This window comes from Takifugu rubripes, chromosome 12, assembly GCF_901000725.2.
Source record: "Takifugu rubripes chromosome 12, fTakRub1.2, whole genome shotgun sequence".
NCBI lineage: Eukaryota > Metazoa > Chordata > Actinopteri > Tetraodontiformes > Tetraodontidae > Takifugu > Takifugu rubripes.
Window position 1 is genome coordinate 5,506,853 of NC_042296.1, and position 19,601 is coordinate 5,526,453.

Sequence of the window (19,601 nt, forward strand, 5' to 3'; positions counted from 1 at the left end):
CGGTCACCTGATAAGACGTTTCAACCCCCGACAATGATCACAGACACACGCGACATCTGTTTGGCAGGAAGTGGAGCAGAAAAAGGCGTCCCAGAGGTGCTCTTTCAGCTGTATGTGGATGGAAAAGGCGGGAAAATGTCACACCTCTATGTGGGTCATCCATGTCTGCTGATCAGTGAATTGTCTAAAATGCTACAGCAGCTTTGTGAGGAAGCTATGAACAGCAGCTATGGCGGTTTGTTGAAGTTGCTGCCGTATTTCGTCTGTGTGGCCCGGTTTTGTCGTCGAGCCGGGAGCTAACGCTAACGCTAAAGTATCAAATGCACAGCCGGACCTCGGTTCAGGTCCAGATAAACGGACCTGCCAGCCTCCTCACCTGGCATCTTCAGCTGAGGGTCCGAGCGTGTCGCGACGTTATGGACGTGGTGTGTGTGTGTGTGTGTGTGTGTGTGCCAGAGAGGGTGACCTCAGCTCTGGTAATGAGCACAGTAAAACACCAGAGTGCTGGCCGCCGGCCTGTCAATCATGCTAAGAGTAGCACTGCTGGCTAAAGGGGATTACATCAGCGGGTGAGATCATACTGCATCCAGTCCCACACTGGAGTGCTCTCTCTCTCCTCAACACACACACACACACTCTATTCTCTCTCTTTCTACCTCTTTACCTCGTCCACCCCCACGCTTTGTCTCGGAGTCCTGCGGTCATCGGAGACACAGAAAGAGAGCGAAACACTATCCAACCCTGAGCTTCAATACACACTAAGTGGTTTCTAGTGCCTCCTTTCTCTCTCCTCCTTGCTCGCTCCCTCTTTCGCTCTCATGATGTTGCTGCGTCTCTCTGCCTTTCCTTTCAGAACTTTTTCCCAGAGCAGATGGTGGCTTGGTGTCAGGACTCTAACGGTTCCATCCCGCAGTCGCAGCTCCTGCAGGTAAGGCGGCGGTTCGAATGCTAGCGAGGCCGGCACGCTGGCCACAGTCCAGTTCTCCAACACCAAATTTGACACGTCTGACCTTTTTAAATTGTCTAAAGGCCACATGTTTTTCAGGAGGAAAGAGCTGCATTTTATAAATAAACAAATTCAAAGGGAATATCATCATTTCTGACCCTGCATTACCCCCTTGTCAAGCTAACTCTTGATAAATGCCATTCTTGTGGTTTTACTTCCAGAACTTTTTAAACTCCAGCAGCTGTCCAGAAATCCAGGGATATTTGCACTTGAAAGAGCCTGGACGCAGGTCCTGGAAGAAACTCTACATGTTCCTGCGCCGCTCTGGGCTCTACTACTCTACTAAAGGAACATCTAAGGTGCTAATTTACTGCTCCCGGGAGCGAGAAACACTGTTGTGTGCAAAATAGCTCGTTGCTAAGCTTATTCCTCCGGCTTTATTTATCGTCATTTATGCCTTTTCCTGTGGAATGTATCAAATTCCCCTTCCTGTCTATAAACAGGAGCCCCGACACCTTCAGCTGCTGTCAGACCTGGACGACAGCAGCATCTTCACCGTCATCACAGGAAGGAAGCTTCACAACGCTCCCACCGACTTCCAGTTCTGCATCAAGGTAACGTGAAGAGGCTGCACGAGTGTGCCAGTGTGTGTGTGTGTGTGGGGGGGAGGTCATAAGGGACACAGGGGTTAAAACAACCCAGCAGGGGGGTCAAGCACACACTCAGGGCTGTGTGTCTCTCACCAGGGGTAATCTGTGGTGGGTCACCTGCTGATCTGGGATAAACCCAATGAGTTAAGCTCTGATGGTAGAAAAACCTGGCCTGTTTAACCACCCCCACCTCACACACACACACACACACACACACACACACACACACCTATAACCACACAAGCTCGCGCACGCATCAGAGCAGCCAGTGTGTCCGAAGCTGTCCACGGGGGTGACGGTGCAGGATTTGGTAAAGGATTTTACTTGGCGGCCTGGGGTGCTGGATTGTTGCTATGGCGACATGAATGAATTAATCTGTAGGGGTTGCATTGAAGAAAGCGGCTGTCTTGTTGTTGCACAGCCCAGTAAAGCCAGGAGCGACTGTAAGGAGCTGAAGATGCTGTGCGCCGAGGACGAGCAGAGCCGCACGTGCTGGATGACGGCCTTCAGGCTGCTCAAGGTAGGTGATCCACCTGTGAATGTGGTCAGGATCACTCAGCGTGTCTCTAACCCCCCCCCCCCCCATCTCTCGCCCCTCAGTATGGGATCGTCCTCTACCAGAGCTACAACGTCCCACAGCAGAGGAAGGCCAGCCTCACTCCATTCTCCGCGCCTGTGGTGAGGCTCTGCTCTGACCCCCCCCCCCCCAGTAGAGCCCAACTAAAGCCTGAATAACCCGAACACAGAGCAGATCCTGGAGGAGCCTCCAGCCAGGCTCGCTTTCATTTATTTTTAGACACAACCCATATTTGATTACCGGGTTGAGACCCAGCAGCAGGAAACGTGACTGATCGGACCGTTTAGAGCAGCCGCGCTGGTTAAACCGCCTGTTTTCGGACTCGTCTTTGATAACGCTCATTTCAACTGAAAGCCCGGTGAGGCGTTTTTAGACCGCAGCGGTTCTGGTTGCAGACGGGATTTGTCACGCCCCAGTGCCTGTGTCTGGCTTGCTTGACCTCTGACCCTTGTCTACCTCCCCCCCCCCCCTTCTCTCCTGCCACAGCGGAGTGTGTCCGAGAACTCCCTGGTCGCCATGGATTTCTCTGGACGGACCGGGCGCGTCATCGACAACCCCGTGGAGGCCCAGAGCGCCGCCCTGGAGGAGGGACAGACCTGGAGGGTGAGGAGGAGGAGGAGGAGGAGGAGGAGGAGGAGTTTGGTCCAGACTTTGCTGGATGTTTGAGGCTAAAATCGATTGTTTTTTTTTTTTCTTCCCGCTGCAGAAACGGAGCCAGCGGATGAATGTCCTGGGCAGCCCCAGCCCGATGCACCCCTCCTCCCTGAGCACAGGTACCAGAAACTGACCCGCACTCCGTCGCCGCGGGGTTGTTTTTCACCACGATAAGAGCGGGGATTGTGTCTTCCAGTGATCCACAGGACGCAGGTTTGGTTTCACGGCCGCATCATGAGAGAGGAAGCCCATAAAATGATCATCCAGCAAGGCCAAGTAGATGGGTGAGAACGGCCCGGAGCGTCCCAGCGCAGGAAGGAAGCCGCCTTTTTCCTCGCCAGAGCTCTTAAAAAGGCTCCTTTTCCCTCCTCCTCAGGTTGTTCCTGTTGCGGGACAGTCAGAGTAATCCCAAGGCGTTTGTGCTCACCCTGTGCCACCATCAGAAGATCAAGCACTTCCAGATCCTCCCGGTCAGTCCAGAAATGGGGTTTTAATGATGTCACTTCGCCTCCACGCGGTTGAACGTCGGAGCGCTGCAGGTTCTGATGGGAAAAGAGCTGTTGGGTTTCATGTAGCGGCGCCGTTTGCTAGCTATCCTTCAAGCTGTGGGCCTAATCTCATTGTAAAACCTCCAACATCCATCTGGCCCGTTCCGCTCGCTTAACGTCACCGCCGACCTTTTTCCAAGGCATGCGTGCTTTTTTAAGGTTTTGAAATATGTTATCCTTTCTCCCGGGCAGCCATCTGTTTCGATTTATTTCGTTATTGCTGAGGACTTTAAATGGCCGAGAGGGCCCGCTCACCCAAATTAGAACAGACACTCGCTCGCTCGTTGCTCCCGGTTTCCAGTTGTGCAGAGGGGTTTTGAGAAAAATCGAACCAACGCGAGCTCGCTGACGGAGTCGGGACGCGCCGTGCGGCCGAAAACAGCCCTCGCTAACTTTGGAAAACCTGGAAAGTGGTCGATCTGGAGCGCCTGCAGAGACCTACAGGCACGAGGAAAGAAGGGAAATGTTTTAATAGGGTCTGCAGAGGCGCCGGGCGGGCACTCGCGCTAGCATTAGCATGTGACAGCGTTTGTTATGGTTGTTCCTGACCATTCGGCAGAATGCCGATGCCCGATTTTAAATCGATTCGTCCAAAATGTGAGACTTTATTGCTGTTGCCAGCCAACGTTCTGCTATAGCAACGGTAGCTGAAAAACAGGAGCCGTGCCTGTCAGCTTCTAATGTAATAATCTACAGATTTGCCTCAATTTCTGCGAAGAATAAAGTCCAGTTAGCGGCGCATGCTAACAGCTGTAGCTGGTGCGGGGCGTGCTTGGAAACCTGCGTCATCCTCCTCGTGGATAAACGCCTCGAGACATTTGAACGGATTATTTTTGCCCGAATTGAGGTCCGTGAGTTCCTCATTTCTCAGTTTTGAATGAGCGATTGTTCACCGTCTCTCCCTCCTTCTCTGTCTGGGCTTTGTTTGACAGTGCGAGGAGGACGGCCAAGTGTTCTTCAGCCTGGACGACGGCGCCACCAAGTTCACCGACCTGATCCACCTGGTGGAGTTCTACCAGCTCAACCGAGGCGTGCTGCCCTGCAAGCTCAAACACCCCTGCACCGCTGTGGCCTTGTGACACCCCACCATCTCCCTACCCCCCCTTCTTTTTTTTGCACACTTCTCCCCCTGAGACCCCCCCCCCACTCCTCTTGTCCTCCCCACTCCCTCCCCAGTGAGGTTGAGGAGATCCAGAGGTTCTTTAGTGAGACCTCTGCAGGAGCTGCTGGAGAAGGTTCGGTTGTCCGTTGGCTCCTCAGCGTCTAAGGGCTGTCCTGGATGGATCCTCCCTCACTCCTGAGCCCCCCCCCCCCCCCCCCTCGCTCCCTCCATTGACTCTCCTCATCCTCCAGGCCTGATAAGCTGTGGTGCCTTCCCCGCGCCGGCCTCCGCCGAGGCGAGCGTGGCAGCGCCACCCTCTGACTTCCTCATCGATCATCAGGGATGGACGGAAACCTCTCTGGGTCCTTTTAAAACTCGATCCAGGAGCTTTCTCAACCTGTGCAGTCCAGTCTGGATAAGCTGAACCCCCCTCCTCCCAAAACCGCCACCACCGAACCCCCCCCCCCCCCCCCCCCACTTCAAAAGAATAAACCTAACTGCACACGCCGTGGCCTCCCCGCTGCGTCCTGTCCCATCATCCCACTGGTGCAACCCCCGATCCTGCCTGCCCTCCACAAAAGCTCAGAGGAACGTTTGGGAGAGGGGAAAGAGAAGTAGCGGAAGGCGAGCTAAGCGGCTCTTTGGCGAGGGTTTTTTTTTTTTTTGCTGAAAGGACAGAGGAATGTTTATCAGGAAGGCTGCAACAAGCCTCTCTTGTAGAGTTGATTACTTGATGTCATTTTAATGCTGTTTTATTACTGTTGATTCAATGCAGAACTAGTTTTGCACTCCCGGGCGGACAGAGGCCAGCTGTTCTCTGGAGCTAAATGAAGAGGCCTGCTCTCCGTTCGCCTCCTCCCTGCCCTCCCCTTGAAAAACATGCATGTGAATTTCCACCGGTCTTGGATTGGATTACAGTGGCGTGGGAGCAAAGAGTCGCGGTTGATTACGCAGTGCCTTTCAGACGGGTTCAGGAACATCGCGAACCTCTGCGGCTCAAACCGACAACACCGTACTTGGGTCGGGGGGGGGGGGGGGATATGAATGTGCTCTCGAAAACCACGAGGAAGACTGTTAAAACGGAAATTGCGCCCGCCACCATGTTTGTACCGTTTCAGTCTGTTTTTTTTTTTTTTTTTTATGGGAAGGGTTCAATCGTATCGGTGAATTTGTCTTTGAATGTCTCCAAGTCTGTTCTGGGCTCACTGCTTGCACATTTCTATTTTGTTTTTTAACTGTCTTTACTTTTGACGATGGGTTGGAGGCGTCCTGTTTCGATTTTTGACCACTGTTCACTCACTCCAGAATAGACAAATCAACAGAAGCACTCCCTCTTCCTTTCCTTTCCTTTTTTTTTTTTTTTGCTTTGCTTGTGTTAACATGGAATTGAACAACTTGAAACGTGAGCTCGGCCGACCGTGAGTCAGCACGGCCGGGTCAGCTTCACCTGCCTTAAGTGTACAATTTGAGCCTTGTGTCTGAAATCTTAGCTAAATTTAAACGCACATACAGAGACGTAGTTTGGGATTTTAACAGGAGAGAATCGACAGTGTTAAAGATGAAATGTCACCTGATGCTTGCCAAGAGTTAAATGGGAAGATCGATACCAGCGCCCACTCTAGTGCTCGCTCATTACCGCGCTAAATTCGCCTCGCTGACATTTAATAAATGTGGACAGGATGCCGTTACTACCTTGTACGACAATTCCCAGATTCCGGTGCTGCCACCTGGTGCTGGGGCGCTAGTTCGAGCTGTGGAGCGGCGGTATCGACGGCCTCGTTTGAGCCTCGGCGAGAAGGGATACGCAGCAGGTATAACTGGTGACGCAGCTTTTCATTTCTGGTCCTATTTTCTCATGGGGAGACTGATCTTATCTCAGTGCTGCTGCTATGGTGCAACATCCTGTCCAGATATTTCCAGGAGACGTAGGAGGAGCGTGCTAGCAACAGTGGTTAGCTGGTAGACCCTCACAACCAAATAGGAAAGACTTATTTCCATCGGGTTGGGAGCCACACTAGAGATGGCTTCAGTGGACCAGAATGCCTTGCAGCTTTGCTCTGATTGATGAATCAGCGTTTATTAGATGCTATGTAGAGTGATTTCCTGCCTTTGTGTTTTCTAGTGAAATGTGTATTTTTCAAATAGGATTAATCAATAAAACTCCTAAATGTAAGTGACATGACCTCATCCTGGTGGCTGGACAACGAGACGGAGGAGTTCCGGCAGCAAATCTCACAATTAAGCCATTAATTATAGGACACAAACACGAGCAGCTTTGGTGCCCCCTGGTGGCCTCATTGACTAATATAAATTGAGAATCCCAGCAGGGTCATAGGTCATCTGTATAGAAAGGGTGACCGCAGTCAGCGGAACACACAGCAGCAAATCCGCTTTCTGCTCCGGTCCAGCCTTTACCCCGCACCCCTCCTGGACCCTGGCTGCCCCGCACCCCTCCTGTCCTCGTTGGCATGAGGACATTAGCCAGGCTTAATTAGAAACTCTGGACCGACACTTACTCAGGAGCCACTGCCGCCATTCCACCAATCCCATGACCGGAGCCACTCGCCAGCTCTGCTCTCCACCAATCGGGGCCCTCCCCACAGTCAGCCTGGGTAGACTTTCTCCCTCTCAATGATTGGATAGTGCTGGATCCCCCCCCCCCCCACCTCCTTCCCGTCCAGCTTGTAAGCTAGTGTGTGTTTGTGGCCAGACTGTTATACTGACTATTCAGGATTGCTCACTCTGCTACTCACTTATCATCACTTTATTTTTAAGAGGAAGGCTCTGGATAGAACTGGAGGTATCGCAGTGCTCCCCGTTCCCAGCTGTGTGTGTGTGTGTGTGTGTGTGTGTGTGTGGGGGGGGGGGGTCGCCGTCCTTCCACCTCCTTCTGTTTTCTGTTTTTTAAATCACTGTGCTACGTTGCTAGATGTATTCCAATATACGAAGGCACCAGTGCACGTCATCCTTTGTTTAAGTATGTGAAGCTACAGCGAGGGCGTAGGTGTAACACTGTACCTGGGTCACAGATCACTATTTGTGGTGGGGTTGTGTTTTTGCTCATAACTCCGTGTGAAATGAAGAATGCTTTATGATGTCCTTTTTCCTCTTCATAATTTGATTTTGTGTATATTGACAATTATTGTGTATTTTCTTCAGTTTGCCACAAAAAAGGATCTTTTTACATATATGAATACACAGAATATAAAAATACACCGCAATATATACAGTATTAAATTAGCTTATTTTTTATTTGAAGAGCTCAAACTGGACATATATTTTGTCTGAACATCAGTTGTGTGTATAAGCTGATGCCAAAATCTCATTTCTTTCTCATCATTTGCTTCATTTTAAAGATCTTTTTGCACACTTTTCCTCAGATTAGCACGTTTGTATGCAATAGCTCACAATAATTTCAAGGTGCATAGCAACATTTTTAAGCCTCTCAGCCTATTCTTGCAGCAGGTGCCTCTTTTCTTTTTCTTTTTCCCCTTTTTTATTTAGTCACCGTCCGTCCGCTCACATTTACAGTTAGCTGTAGCCATGAAACGTAATCCTACTGGAACTAAATCTAAATATCAGGTGGTTATTGCACACAAGTCCTGTAGACATTAGTGACTCCGAGTGTTGGTGCAAAACAAAACTGTCTGGTTGTGTTTTTCTTGTTGAGTCTAAGACATAAGCTGAAGTCAAATAAACCTTTCAGGGAAATATCTTTTTTTCATTTTTATTTTAAGAGCAAATAACATTTTTTTTCCAGAAAACCCCCACTGTGCTTTTCTTCATTCTGTCTGTACTGCTCCTGTTCAGGTATTTTTGTACAAATAAGGGACTGATATATTCTCTGTTTATTGGAAATTAGAATAAAAGGCAAAATTGCTATAAACCAAACCTGGCTGACCAAGTGTTTTATTCAGAGATTAATTGCAGTTGCAAAATACTTTGTTTATATATTCAAGGTAAGATATCTGTCGACTGGAATGGCTTTTATTTTCGTTTATTTGTATATGTGGAAAGTTATTAATAGTTCATAAATGCAAATACAAATGTTACTAAAAAGTTAAAAGGTATATAACGCTTTCAAAATACACTACTATAAATGACACCTATATATCTGGGGGGGAAATGTGAACTTAAGTTCTTTATTTCGCCCGGTTTCCGGTTTTATTTTGTAGTTTTCCTTAGTTTTATACCTCCGGAGTTTGTGCATTTCCGGCATTTAGCATAACCCCGCCCTAATTAAGATCACATGCTTACTTTACACTTAAAAATGCGACATTAACCTTAATTGCGTTAATGCTTAACTCGTTTTAAGTGTGTTGTAAAAAGAATTTAAACACTTTTTACCAATGAAGAGTATAAAAATAGTACCGCCTTGTTAGTTGCACAGTTTTGGTTCGATAAGTTGCATTGTTTGATCAGCTTGTCGTTCTTAATGGGAACTAAAATCTTTAAATTCTACATCAAATCTAAAGAACGGCACCTGCATAATGCTTCGTGTGATCATAATCTTGAATATTACTCTGATAAATGGGATACCAGATTTGGGTTAAAGTTTTGCATCTAATCCAGCGCTAACCAGCTAACTCGACATATATTTCCATAAAGCGTGTCATAAAACTCTTGTTTTTAACAACTGGCACTTGTCTTGATATATAGCAAATATGAACCATCAAAGCGGTCTGGCTGCACTTTTCTGCACAGAACCACGAGGTTACAAAGATGAAAACGAATGCAAGGTAGTTTATACGTTGTTTTACACCGATCTGTCATCCAAGAAGACTTGTCACCTTTAGGCTTCATTTAGGGAGGATTTATAATTATTGTTAGTTGGCTGTAGTCTTAATCAGCTCTGTGAATTATTTTAAGTAGAGGCAAAAAAAATTGGACGTCAGGACATTAAAAAGGCACTCTTGTTCACGTTATGTTTAATTGTCAAATAAGTTGTGACAAAATGAGCATATTTACAAGAGAACCATGACCTGTACAAAGAAATATACATGCAGAGTTAAAAACCATAGAAAACAAATGGCAAACATGGAATATGTGAAACCACAAACAAGACAAACAATGGGGTAAAACAAGGAGCGTCCAGTCCAGGTTAAGTTATTTATTAGGCCTTTGCACACCTTTCATATAGATCAAAATAATCATAAAGACTGATTTCTCTTCCTGGTGGTTTTCAACCCCAAACAGTATTAGTCAGGAAATCAAAAAAGCTGTAGTTTCTGTGTAAAGGGGGGTTTTAAAAGAGGAATTTACAGAAGGAATTTGGCAACAAGTATCTGTACATAAAGTCTCTGGTTGAGCTCATCAGTCCTGCAGAGTCTGACCTCCTGCAACACGGCGTGTAAATCTATTCACAAGGTCGTAGATCACCTAACTCAAGTGAAACACAGTAAATATCTTTTAAAGTACTATAAAGCTAAAGCAACTTTGGTGTACCAATACTACAGAGGCATACAGTACAAAAAGTTTTGAATTATTATTTGATGATTGTAGGTCGTGACCTCTTAGCGCGCCCTGCTCCGACACGCACAAACTACCAGCAGCGCTCGCAGTACCAGGTACATGCTTTTCTCTAAATTTATTACAGATACGACGGATGTCTTCATAAATAGTTGCATAAAATGTTAAAGCCGCAACATTGCACATAAACATAACACACATTGAGTGCATTTACAGTAATATCTCTTCTGTCTCCACACTCATCCGATTGGCTGCCAGTCTGCAGCTCCGCCCCCCTGACAGGAGCACGCTGTGAAGGCGGAGGTCTATATACAAGGTAAGGCTTAAAACATCTCACATCTGCACATGGTTTGATGGATGTCTGGTGTGTTTAATGCTCAGATCGGACAATGCAGCGTCGTTACCCCTGACCTAGTCGCCGCGACGTGTTCGATTACATAAACGCAGCTGTAAAAAAAAATACAAATAAAAGTTGGATCAGATGTACAAATGTCTGTAAAAGTAGCAGAAACTTTCCACGAGAGGGTGTTTTTGTTTCAGTAAGAAAAGTCCAAGTTGCAGCTTTAGTGTGAAAGAAACACGTGACATCGGCGACTCGGTTGGAGCAACTTCCTCCTGAAAGTTTAGCGTCTGTGCAGGGGTGTCGACGCTCGTCCCGTTGGCTTTTACCAGCTTTAATTCTTGCAAAGAAAAATAAATTACTTTTATTCATTTTTGTTCAAATAACCAAAAAAAAAGGTGATTTGAAATCGGCAAGCAGCAGTAGACGAAGGCCTCCGTAACTGGTGAGAACTCTGTTCTCGAGGGCTTGGATTGGCTCAGGACCCTCAAAGGACCCCTGTTAGGACTACAGGACTTTAGTAAACCAGCTTTTATGAAAGAGGACAAGATCAGCATTCATTTTCTTTTTTCTCAGAGCTGGAGCGCAGCCAGGCGACGGCCCGTCCTCTACGCCTGCAGCTGAAGGCGACCCTGGATGATGCTCCTGATTCCACTGATGGCGCGAGCATCTGTCTGATGCTTCCTCCGATCTATGAAGGAGATGAGGCGGGAGGTGTCCAGACAGCCCTCCGTTCCAGTTTGCTCATCGGCCGGCCGGGCCTGCAGCCACGGCTCCTGGAGGCAGAGTGCGGCCGACGGCCTCTGGCTGGGGTTGGTCCTCAGGAGCAGACAGATGAAGTCCCGGGCTGCCTGGCTGACACCCTGGAAGTAATCCCTGGGGAAGCTGAAGTCCAGCCGGCAGATGTTCAGGCAGGTCTCCTCCGCGCTCTCATCGAGGAAGGGAGAGGCGCCGCTCAGCAGCACGTACGTCACCACGCCCAGGCTCCACATGTCAGAGGTCAGTGACACCGGCTCTCCCAGGACCAACTCCGGGGAGGCAAACTCTGGGCTGCCCAGCAGAGGGTGAGTGTAGTCGGAACTGTTGAGCTGGACCGCGTCCCCGAAGTCTGAGAGTTTGACCATCTGTCCTCCAGAACGCTGGGCCACCAGCAGGTTTTCAGGCTGAGACACAGATGATCAGCTTCAGTCTTTCATACAAGCGGAACTTAAATACTTATAGAGGGTATAGTATATTGGCCTTACGCCATAATTGAACCATCAGGGGCTAAACAGCAAATTAACTTGCATCAATATGAAATATCAAGGGCTAAAGGACTTACTTTCACATCCAAATGTGCGATCCTGCGGCTATGCAGGTAATGTAAAGCTTCTAAAACATCCCGGAGGTAGTAGGCTGCTTTCTCCTCCGTCAGATTCCCCCAGCTGACCACATAGTCCAGCAGGCGACCCTGGTCGGCCCTGAAACGGAACGGCCGCATCAAGTTGGGTGAAGCTAATGCCAGTGGAGCAAAAGTTCCTCGTTTGAAAGGAAGATGAGATTGATTGGATGGGTTCTTACATCTCCAGCACCAGGGCGTAGCTGCTGGGGGTCTCGTACGTGTCCACCAGGCAGATGATGTTGGGGTGCTGGACTCTCATGTGCAGGTTGAGCTCCTGAGTCACCCGATCCCTCCTCATCAGCTTCTTGTTCACGTGTTTGACCGCCAGCGTGCGCTTGGTGCCCCGCTGGTCGTAGCACTTGACGACGGAAAAACGACCCCTGACGAGAAAGAGGACGAACTTTTTCAGCTTTAGCTTTTAAGTCAACCCCCCCCCTCCCCTTCCCCGCTGAGCAACATGCGGCAGCCTGCGTCGTCATGGAGATAAACGCACCTGCCCAGTTCAACCACCTCTGTGTAGTGATACTCGAAGTTGTCCTTCCAGCTGACGCGGATGCCGTCGGTGGACACAGCTGAAGCAGAACAAGACGCGGTCAAGTTCAGGTCCACTTTCGGTGGACGGGACGCGTGGGACAGAACCGTCCTCTTACCCAACACCCTGAGGCTCGCCGATGACGTCGTGCTGCCCAGCTCGTTTGTGGCGACGCAGGTGTAAACGCCGTCGTCCTCAGAGGCCACGCCGATTATGCGTAGTGTCGCTTCACCGGTATCACTAAAGGAACATTTGAAATCGTTATTATTGAGCCATGAAAGGACTTCGGGTTGAAAAGTGAATGTTCTGTTACCTGTAGGCGATGCTGAAGCGTCCGTTGGTGGCGAGGTTGGTCTGGTCGGGTCCCTTCCAGGCGACGGTGGCCCGGGGGCGGCCACAGACCTTACACCTGAGGGTGACGCTCTCTCCGCTGTCACAGGTGACATCAGCCAGAGGCACCAGGAACTCTGGGGGAACTGGAGGATATGGGGAGGCCTTAGACTGAGACTGTTTTAGAGTTTATGACATCAATGTTGGCTTCTTACCGTCGTAGATGTAGTTGGGATTTAGAAGCTGAGAAGAGGACAGATCAGGTTAGAGGAGCTCGGAAGGATTGTGGTTTGCTTCTAACTCACCTTTACAGAAACTTTATTGGCCAGGCCATCTCTGGACTTCCTGTAACCGTTTTCCAGCTTTGTCTCTTTCTTTGCCTCTTTTTCTTTCTTTTCAGACTTTCTGCGGATGCGCAGGGACGTGTGCCAGGAGGACGACTTCCTGCTGGGACGACAAAATCTGTCCTCAATTAAGCGTGCGAGGGACACTTTCAATCCAAAAACAAGGTGCCACTTACTTCAGAGGACCCTCGGGGCAGTCGGGGACGACGGCCGAGGTGTGGCCCAGCACGAAGCCGGGGATCCAGCCCTCGGCGGCGGGTCCCTGGTCTGTAGCTGCCCTGAACACCAGAAACATGTTCTGCTGGTTGCTGGCTAAAATCTGGACCACCTCACCCTGAATGACGCTGATCTCATCCTCCTTCACCGCCATGTAGTCCTGGGTCACCAACATGGTGGATACGCTACTGCTGCTGCTACTTTCACTCTGCACCACAGGGGAGGAAACAGAGGTGTCCGTTAGTGTCCTCGGGTCGACACGGCGGCAGGAACTGGACACACACTTGAGAAGAGTTCAGAGTGGAAAGCGTGAAACATGAGCAGTTTCTTCGGGGAGAGGGGGCACTGAAAAATCGCAACAGGATGAAGAAAGGCGTGACAAAGATGAGGAATTCCATTTGACTCGTCTTTGCGCGAAGCTGCAAAGACTAAACCGGGAGAGGGGGAGGGGTGTTAGACGGAATGACGGAATCTCTTTTCAGTACGTTTGTAGAAGAGCCACAAAACGCCAGGTTAGTCGCAAGAGTGGGAACGTTTCGCTCGCGCGCCACGGGGGGGCAGCAGGATGTGAAGGACAGCCAGGAGGAAATCAGATGTTAGTACAAGCTTTTGTCAGAGTTCAGAAATCTAGAGACGGCTTCGGAAGCAAACGGCTGGAGAGAACAGCGAGATCCGCCAGAGAGGTTCTGAACCTGAGAAGGCACGGGTCTGTCTTCAGACACAGTCTAGAGTTAGAGAAGATGAGGCTGGAGAGCAGTGAAGGTGGTCAGAGGTGTCGTAGGGACAGATTAGTAGAGCTGGCTGCAGCAGGAGAGACAGGACAGACCAGGCTTCCCTCTGCCACCGGTGTTAGTCGGAGAAACACTGGCTGGTCTTACCCCGTTACTCTGGGTGGACTGGATGGACTGCTCGCTGGCCGACGAGCACGTGCTCATGCGGTCGGCCTCCTTGCTGTGTGTGGAGTGTCTGTGGGTTTGGCTTCCAGAGCCAGTTTGGATCTGGTTTGAGTTCTGCCGGACTGGAACCTCTCCTGCTTCCCCGGGGAAGGTGAATGAGCCAGGCCGGCTGGCTGGAGAGCCCGGTATTGAGCTCCAGAAACCAGAGCCAGACTTCTGACCTGGGCTGGGTGGGGGAGGGGGCAAGCTGTCCTTGCTTAGCACAGGAGTGGCGAGGGGCGGGACTACAGGAGGGACGGCTCCTTGCCGTGATTTGGTGCCAGGCGTGGCGGGCAGGGGCCCGATCATGGCACGAGGTGTGTGGGTGTGGGCTTGATCCTCTGGGGACTGGATGGGGCGTTTGGCCCCTATAGGGAGTGTGGAAGAATTGACAGGACAAGGGGATAAACCTGGACCGTGAGTCAACCAAATTGATTTTTCAGTCACATCTTACTTTTGCAACACATTCAATTAAAATTCCAGTCTCGCAGACAGTTTCATACCTGACATTTTACTGGGGCCTTCGGGATCAGCCCCAGGATGGTGGCGTAGGGGCTGCGGCAGGCGGGATGGTTGAGGAATCCTGGAAGGGCGACGCGAGCCTCCCTGGGAACCCGACGGAACAGCACCACCCTGAGGATTTCCAACACCGACACCAGGGGGAACCCCAGGCCCACTGCTGCCTCCAGCCGAAGCAGCCGTGCTGGGCACACGTGACCCACTGCTACCGTCCACGTGATTTCTCTGATACTCTAATGGAGAGGTCAGAGCTGTGATAAAGAGAAGGATGCCCATGATGCAGAGGGATCCTTCAGCAAAACCTTGAGTACAGGATTGTGTGCATGCCCACCGTTGAGGAAGTTGCGTTGGCTCTCCAGTATCTGGCTGATCTGAAGGGTCCAGACCTCCCGCACACCTGGGTGGGAGGAGTGAAGCACGAAGGACTCCGAGGCGTTGGCTGCCCGAGAAGTGAGGATAAACTTGCAGGGATCGCCTTCCACGTTCTCCTCGAGACCCAAGCAGCTTATCTACACAGAGACAGTCACGCCTCAGCTGTCTAATCTCATTTCCTGCACGTTGCAATCATTACTTTTGGTAAATGAGTCAAAGAAACCATTTTGAATATATAAGCTGCTAAAACAGTTTGTTTTCGAACAGATTTGGCCCATACTTGAATTTGTCCACAAGGGGGAGCTGCAGACCTTTAAACCAACATTGCTTCTGAGCACGTTTAGTTACCTTGATGCTGTTCTTATAGAGGAATCCAGGCAAAGAGAAGCCTTTCTTCTTTTCGAGGGGCTCGCTGAAGATGACCAGCTGCTCAAAGAGGAAGACTCGCCTCTCCTTCATCCGGCCAAGATGCCCGCCCTCTGGGTCTGATACCATGAAGGTGTCCTGCAGCAGAAGGCGGCCCTGAGCAACAATCTTCCCCTGCAGAGACGAAGAGGAGGGACATAACTTGTAGGGAGCAAATAAGAAGGTTCGGAAAACTTTTTTTTAAATTTAAATTTTCCTGACAAACTTACGTCGAATCCCTGCAGCCGGCCCACATTCATCATGTCGTTACATCTTTTTGGCACGATGCACATGACCTCCACAGCTTTCTATGAAAGTTACATTTGTCCACAACAGAATGATTTACCATCTGTCTGGATTTAAAATAACTGAGAAGATAATTGTCTCACCTCCAACTCGACAGACTCCAGCCCAGCCTTTTTGGAGTGTTTCAGGAAGTCCTAACATGAACAAAAAAATAAATTAGGACATTGGATAACGGTGTGGTACTGGTTGATTTTAAGGATGATTTTAAGGGCTCTGGCGCCCCCTGCTGTACTGCAGCTGACCCACCTTCAGCAGGAGTTGGTACTTCATGATCCTCTGGACCGGCTTGATGAGCAGATCTGAGATCTGTAACTTGTGTCGCAGCTGCTGTCTCATGTCCTATAATGTCAAAGTTGGATGTTCACTGACGTCATGGGAGGATATTTTAAAAAAAGCAGTGATAGAAATGCTCTCCTACCTCAAAGTATGTGTCTATGTACTCTGAGACGATGTGCTCAGACTTGGGCTTGTTTTGACAGTAAACCACATACATGTTGAGTTTCCGTTCCTATGTGAGAAATACAACTTTGAAGTTGATGCAGAGATAAGGCAGAAACAGAAAGCCGAGTGTGGACTGCCTACGTGTTTGAGAAAGAGTGGCCCCAACTGATCAGAATCCTCCAAACATTTCTCCAACTCCCCGAGGAAAATACTAAAAATATACAAGCATAGGGAATGTCAGCTACACCTAAAATGAATCTGAACAACAATTCAGAACCAATTGTGAGCCACTCGTACTCTCGGTGCCAGTCGTAGATCTGGTTGATGTTCCCGAAGACGGTTTTATCTTTTCCCTTCATGTCGTCAGGGATGCCCTGCTCCCTCATTCGACTCATGTAGCCCTAAGAAAAGGCAGGATGTTCCTGTTTATCCATTTCCAAATTAGAGCCAAATGAACTCCAGGTAGTGTGGACTCACCTCAACCACGAGACTGAGGTCTCTGACGTAGTCTCTCTCTGTCTCCACCAGCTCCAGCAGAACGTAGCTGCAGAAAGAACTCAGACTCAACCTTCAAGAACTACCTTAAAGCATTGAAGAACGCAGTGCGGCGACGGGGAACCCTACTGTCTTTTCTTCAGCATGCTGGACCGCCGCTCGTCCATCTCCTCCGTGGGAGACGAGGAGGAGAGGAGGGAGTTGTCAGAGGGGTTGAAAGAAGTGGAGCTGCTGTCTCCCTGTTCCACCGACAGAGAGCTGGGCCTGTCTTCTAAAGCCTGCACCACACACAGAGGGACATTCAGTTCCCAGGACAGTCTGCAGGACATTGCTGCCAATATTTGCTGAAAATCAAAAGTGATTCAATTGCAAGGCTGCAGAAAAGATGCAGGCAATTAAACCGCTGATAACCGAGACTGGGAAATCCTCTAAAGTTGTTGGCAGGGGAACTAACTGGATGCTAAATTACATCCGTCTTTTAATCAAGAGAATTGGGTTCTGGTGGTTCTCCGTTTACCATCTTGCTTTTGACCAGCTCCTCGATGGCGCTCACCAGCTCCGCAGCACTGGGCGTCTCAGAACTGGACGGACGCACTGAGAGGCGAGAGGACGTCTGGGTACAAATGGAGAGAACTGATTAAAACCGCAGCTTATGTTTATCTGTTAAATCTGTTCCTTTAACTTTTAAAACTTCATTTTTTAAAAGGGATTTTTCAGCAGTCCAGCCCTCAAACGAACTCACTGAAGGCATGAATGTGAAATTATCGTCCTCTAAGTGTAATATTTTCTTAACTTTTACTTTATTCTTGGAGTAAATTGTATTTAAGTGATCTGAGGGAGGAATGATTTAGTGAAAATGCCTGTAAATGTTCAATGCTTTCATTTGAAGAGATCCCCATGCTGGCGGTGTTTGAATCAAAGTGCCAATATGAAACTTTGATGGGGAAAGATAAGACTGAAAATAGAAGGATTATAAATGAAGAAATGATTCTAAAATGGAGGAGGGATGGGGGAGGAAGAAAAGTGGCGGCTGGATGGCGGAGGATTCTGGTTGTAGTCTAATGGTGATAAAGAGTCTTGAAAATAATTTAAAAAAAAATAATAAAAAGATGCTCAGGAGCGAGGGTGGAGGAAGGTATATGTATGTATGGATATATAGTTGAGGAGACTCTCACCCTTGCTGTGCTGTGCTTCGAGACTTTCTCCCAATTAGGTTTTCTGGGTGAGGCTGCGTGCCCTTCTGGCCTCGCCAGCATTTAGAGATGCCAATTACTCGCATGGGTAATGAGGTTAACGCACAGAGGGTAGAAGGGAGATGAGGACGAGTGGGCAGGGCACGTGAGAGGGGGTGGGGATAGGGGTGGAGGTTTGGAAATTTCACCAAGGTTAGGGGGGGGGTCATATTTAGATAATCCAGCAGGGAGCGAAGAGAGAACTTTGACCCATCTTTTTTTTTGTTTTGTTTTTTTAACACTGTTTTCCCACTGATGATTAGTGAGCTGGAGGAAAAAAACTCAAATACCAACAGACAGCAGAAATTCTTGTAAATGGTTCTTGAATCGTGTGGGAAAACGGTACAAATTGAGCTTTGGCTAGTGCTCAGCGATTTGCTGCGCGACTCTGGAGCTCTAAAAATGAGCGAAGCTCCGTAAAGTCGAACGATAGAAGTTCAGGAGAGAAGAGAGAGGGAAGGAATATTACAAAACAGAAAATAAAGAAGCCGCTAGCTTTAGGTGCGTTTCATCATAAGCTGTTGTAGAAATCAAAGGGAAAAGGCTTTAGAGAGCTGCATTTAACGCTGAGAAGGGAAATTGAGGCTTGAAGAACTGACTGAGGTAAGAGACGGAGGGGGAGAGCGGGGCATTTCATATGGAAAGGTATGGAAACTGAGACAAAGCAAAGACAGGACATAAATCAAGGTAATGCTACAGCATGGCAAACAGCAAACGATACAACCAGGAAACAAAAGAGAAACAGAAATTAGTGTCAGAGGAGTCTCCGCTTGGGTCAGCAGGGAGACGCGAGTCTCTTAGTTCCACTGCTTTAGAAGAGAATATGATGCAAGATGCCAAGATAAAGAAATATGCAGAAGAAAACTGAGGAAATCACTCAAAACTGTCAGGAAATGCACTTTTTACCACAAAGGTCGGGGACTGAAATGAGCAAAACAATCTATAAGAACTAAAAATCATGAGGGAAAATGAAAATATAATACTTATTTAAATTGTTCTGTTGTGTCTCAGTAAATATACTTGTTCACTGGAGCCTTATGCGTCCTTGGTCTGTGACCAAAGGATTTCACTCTGAGATATGAAGGAAGCACTGAACATGCTACCTAATTCACACTATAATTGCAACATTTGTCTTTTCTCCTTTGATGAATGTCCAGAAAAACAGAACATTTTCTATCCAGATAATATTTAGGAGTAAATAAATAGACAAGTTTTATATTGATTTTTCCAGCTGCACTTTGGTAACTTTCTTGGACTGTGACGCCTCCTGCAGCCAACAACCACCACCTCCACCCCTCCTCCTCACCTTGTCATCCTGTGACTCTGGCTGCAGGAGGCTGTGCTGCTGGATGGCCATAGGCGGAGGCAGAGGCACAGAGTCTGCGCCCTCCTCGCCCTCCTCCTCTCCACAGCTCTGCATGCCCGACGAACTGGACTTCGACAGAGTGCCACTGGACAGGCCCTCGTTTCGGACCCTCTGCAATGCAAAGGTGGAGAGTAAAAGATTAACGGCAGAACTCTTGACCGACAGTGGAAAATGTTGCACCCACCTCCTCAACCGTCTCATCCTGAGGCGTAGCGGCGCTGTCGTCCGAGTCTTTTTGGGACACCATGGTCATCTCCCCGCTCTTCCTCACCTCTCGGTTCTTTTTGTGCTTGGGGGCGAGTTTCTTCACGTGGCCGTCCGCCTTGCCGCTGCTTAGCCGACGCACCGGGCTGGTGAGCCACTTCCGTAAAGTGTTACCTATGACAGAAGTAAGAGGCGGAGGTTATAACAAGAGACTGAACAACTCTAACTTTGAGATGG

General features: G+C 48.9%; 2 protein-coding genes across 8 annotated transcripts in view; one reads left to right on the forward strand and one right to left on the reverse strand.

The window, feature by feature from the left end:
* LOC101075382 (growth factor receptor-bound protein 10-like) overlaps positions 1–8,368 on the forward strand; it is a 28,242-nt gene extending 19,874 nt beyond the window's left edge. For all 4 annotated transcript variants that reach the window (XM_029844803.1, XM_029844804.1, XM_029844802.1 and 1 more), the window contains 10 exons: positions 854–928; positions 1,168–1,305; positions 1,450–1,560; positions 2,018–2,116; positions 2,197–2,274; positions 2,660–2,776; positions 2,880–2,946; positions 3,024–3,111; positions 3,204–3,297; positions 4,308–8,368. In XM_029844803.1, the coding sequence (XP_029700663.1) occupies positions 854–928; positions 1,168–1,305; positions 1,450–1,560; positions 2,018–2,116; positions 2,197–2,274; positions 2,660–2,776; positions 2,880–2,946; positions 3,024–3,111; positions 3,204–3,297; positions 4,308–4,454 (1,014 nt within the window). In that variant the 3' untranslated portion in view covers positions 4,455–8,368. The remainder of the gene's footprint in view (positions 1–853; positions 929–1,167; positions 1,306–1,449; positions 1,561–2,017; positions 2,117–2,196; positions 2,275–2,659; positions 2,777–2,879; positions 2,947–3,023; positions 3,112–3,203; positions 3,298–4,307) is intronic.
* Positions 8,369–9,388: 1,020 nt separating this feature from the next.
* Positions 9,389–19,601, reverse strand: part of LOC101075161 (triple functional domain protein) — a 39,592-nt gene continuing 29,379 nt past the window's right edge. For 2 of the 4 annotated variants that reach the window (XM_029844706.1, XM_029844707.1), the window contains 24 exons: positions 19,345–19,538; positions 19,101–19,271; positions 17,080–17,175; positions 16,692–16,840; positions 16,545–16,611; positions 16,365–16,468; positions 16,209–16,278; positions 16,045–16,134; positions 15,873–15,965; positions 15,710–15,760; positions 15,551–15,628; positions 15,264–15,455; positions 14,875–15,052; positions 14,528–14,794; positions 13,968–14,434; positions 13,050–13,297; positions 12,835–12,973; positions 12,745–12,772; positions 12,513–12,675; positions 12,318–12,439; positions 12,161–12,239; positions 11,847–12,047; positions 11,608–11,746; positions 9,389–11,449 (listed from right to left, as the gene is read on the reverse strand). In XM_029844706.1, coding sequence (XP_029700566.1) covers positions 10,895–11,449; positions 11,608–11,746; positions 11,847–12,047; positions 12,161–12,239; positions 12,318–12,439; positions 12,513–12,675; positions 12,745–12,772; positions 12,835–12,973; positions 13,050–13,297; positions 13,968–14,434; positions 14,528–14,794; positions 14,875–15,052; positions 15,264–15,455; positions 15,551–15,628; positions 15,710–15,760; positions 15,873–15,965; positions 16,045–16,134; positions 16,209–16,278; positions 16,365–16,468; positions 16,545–16,611; positions 16,692–16,840; positions 17,080–17,175; positions 19,101–19,271; positions 19,345–19,538 — 3,941 coding nt within the window. In that variant the 3' untranslated portion in view covers positions 9,389–10,894. Of the gene's footprint in view, positions 11,450–11,607; positions 11,747–11,846; positions 12,048–12,160; positions 12,240–12,317; positions 12,440–12,512; positions 12,676–12,744; positions 12,773–12,834; positions 12,977–13,049; positions 13,298–13,967; positions 14,435–14,527; positions 14,795–14,874; positions 15,053–15,263; positions 15,456–15,550; positions 15,629–15,709; positions 15,761–15,872; positions 15,966–16,044; positions 16,135–16,208; positions 16,279–16,364; positions 16,469–16,544; positions 16,612–16,691; positions 16,841–17,079; positions 17,176–19,100; positions 19,272–19,344; positions 19,539–19,601 lie in introns of all 4 variants that reach the window. The other 2 variants (XM_029844705.1, XM_011609025.2) reach the window with 1 other exon arrangement.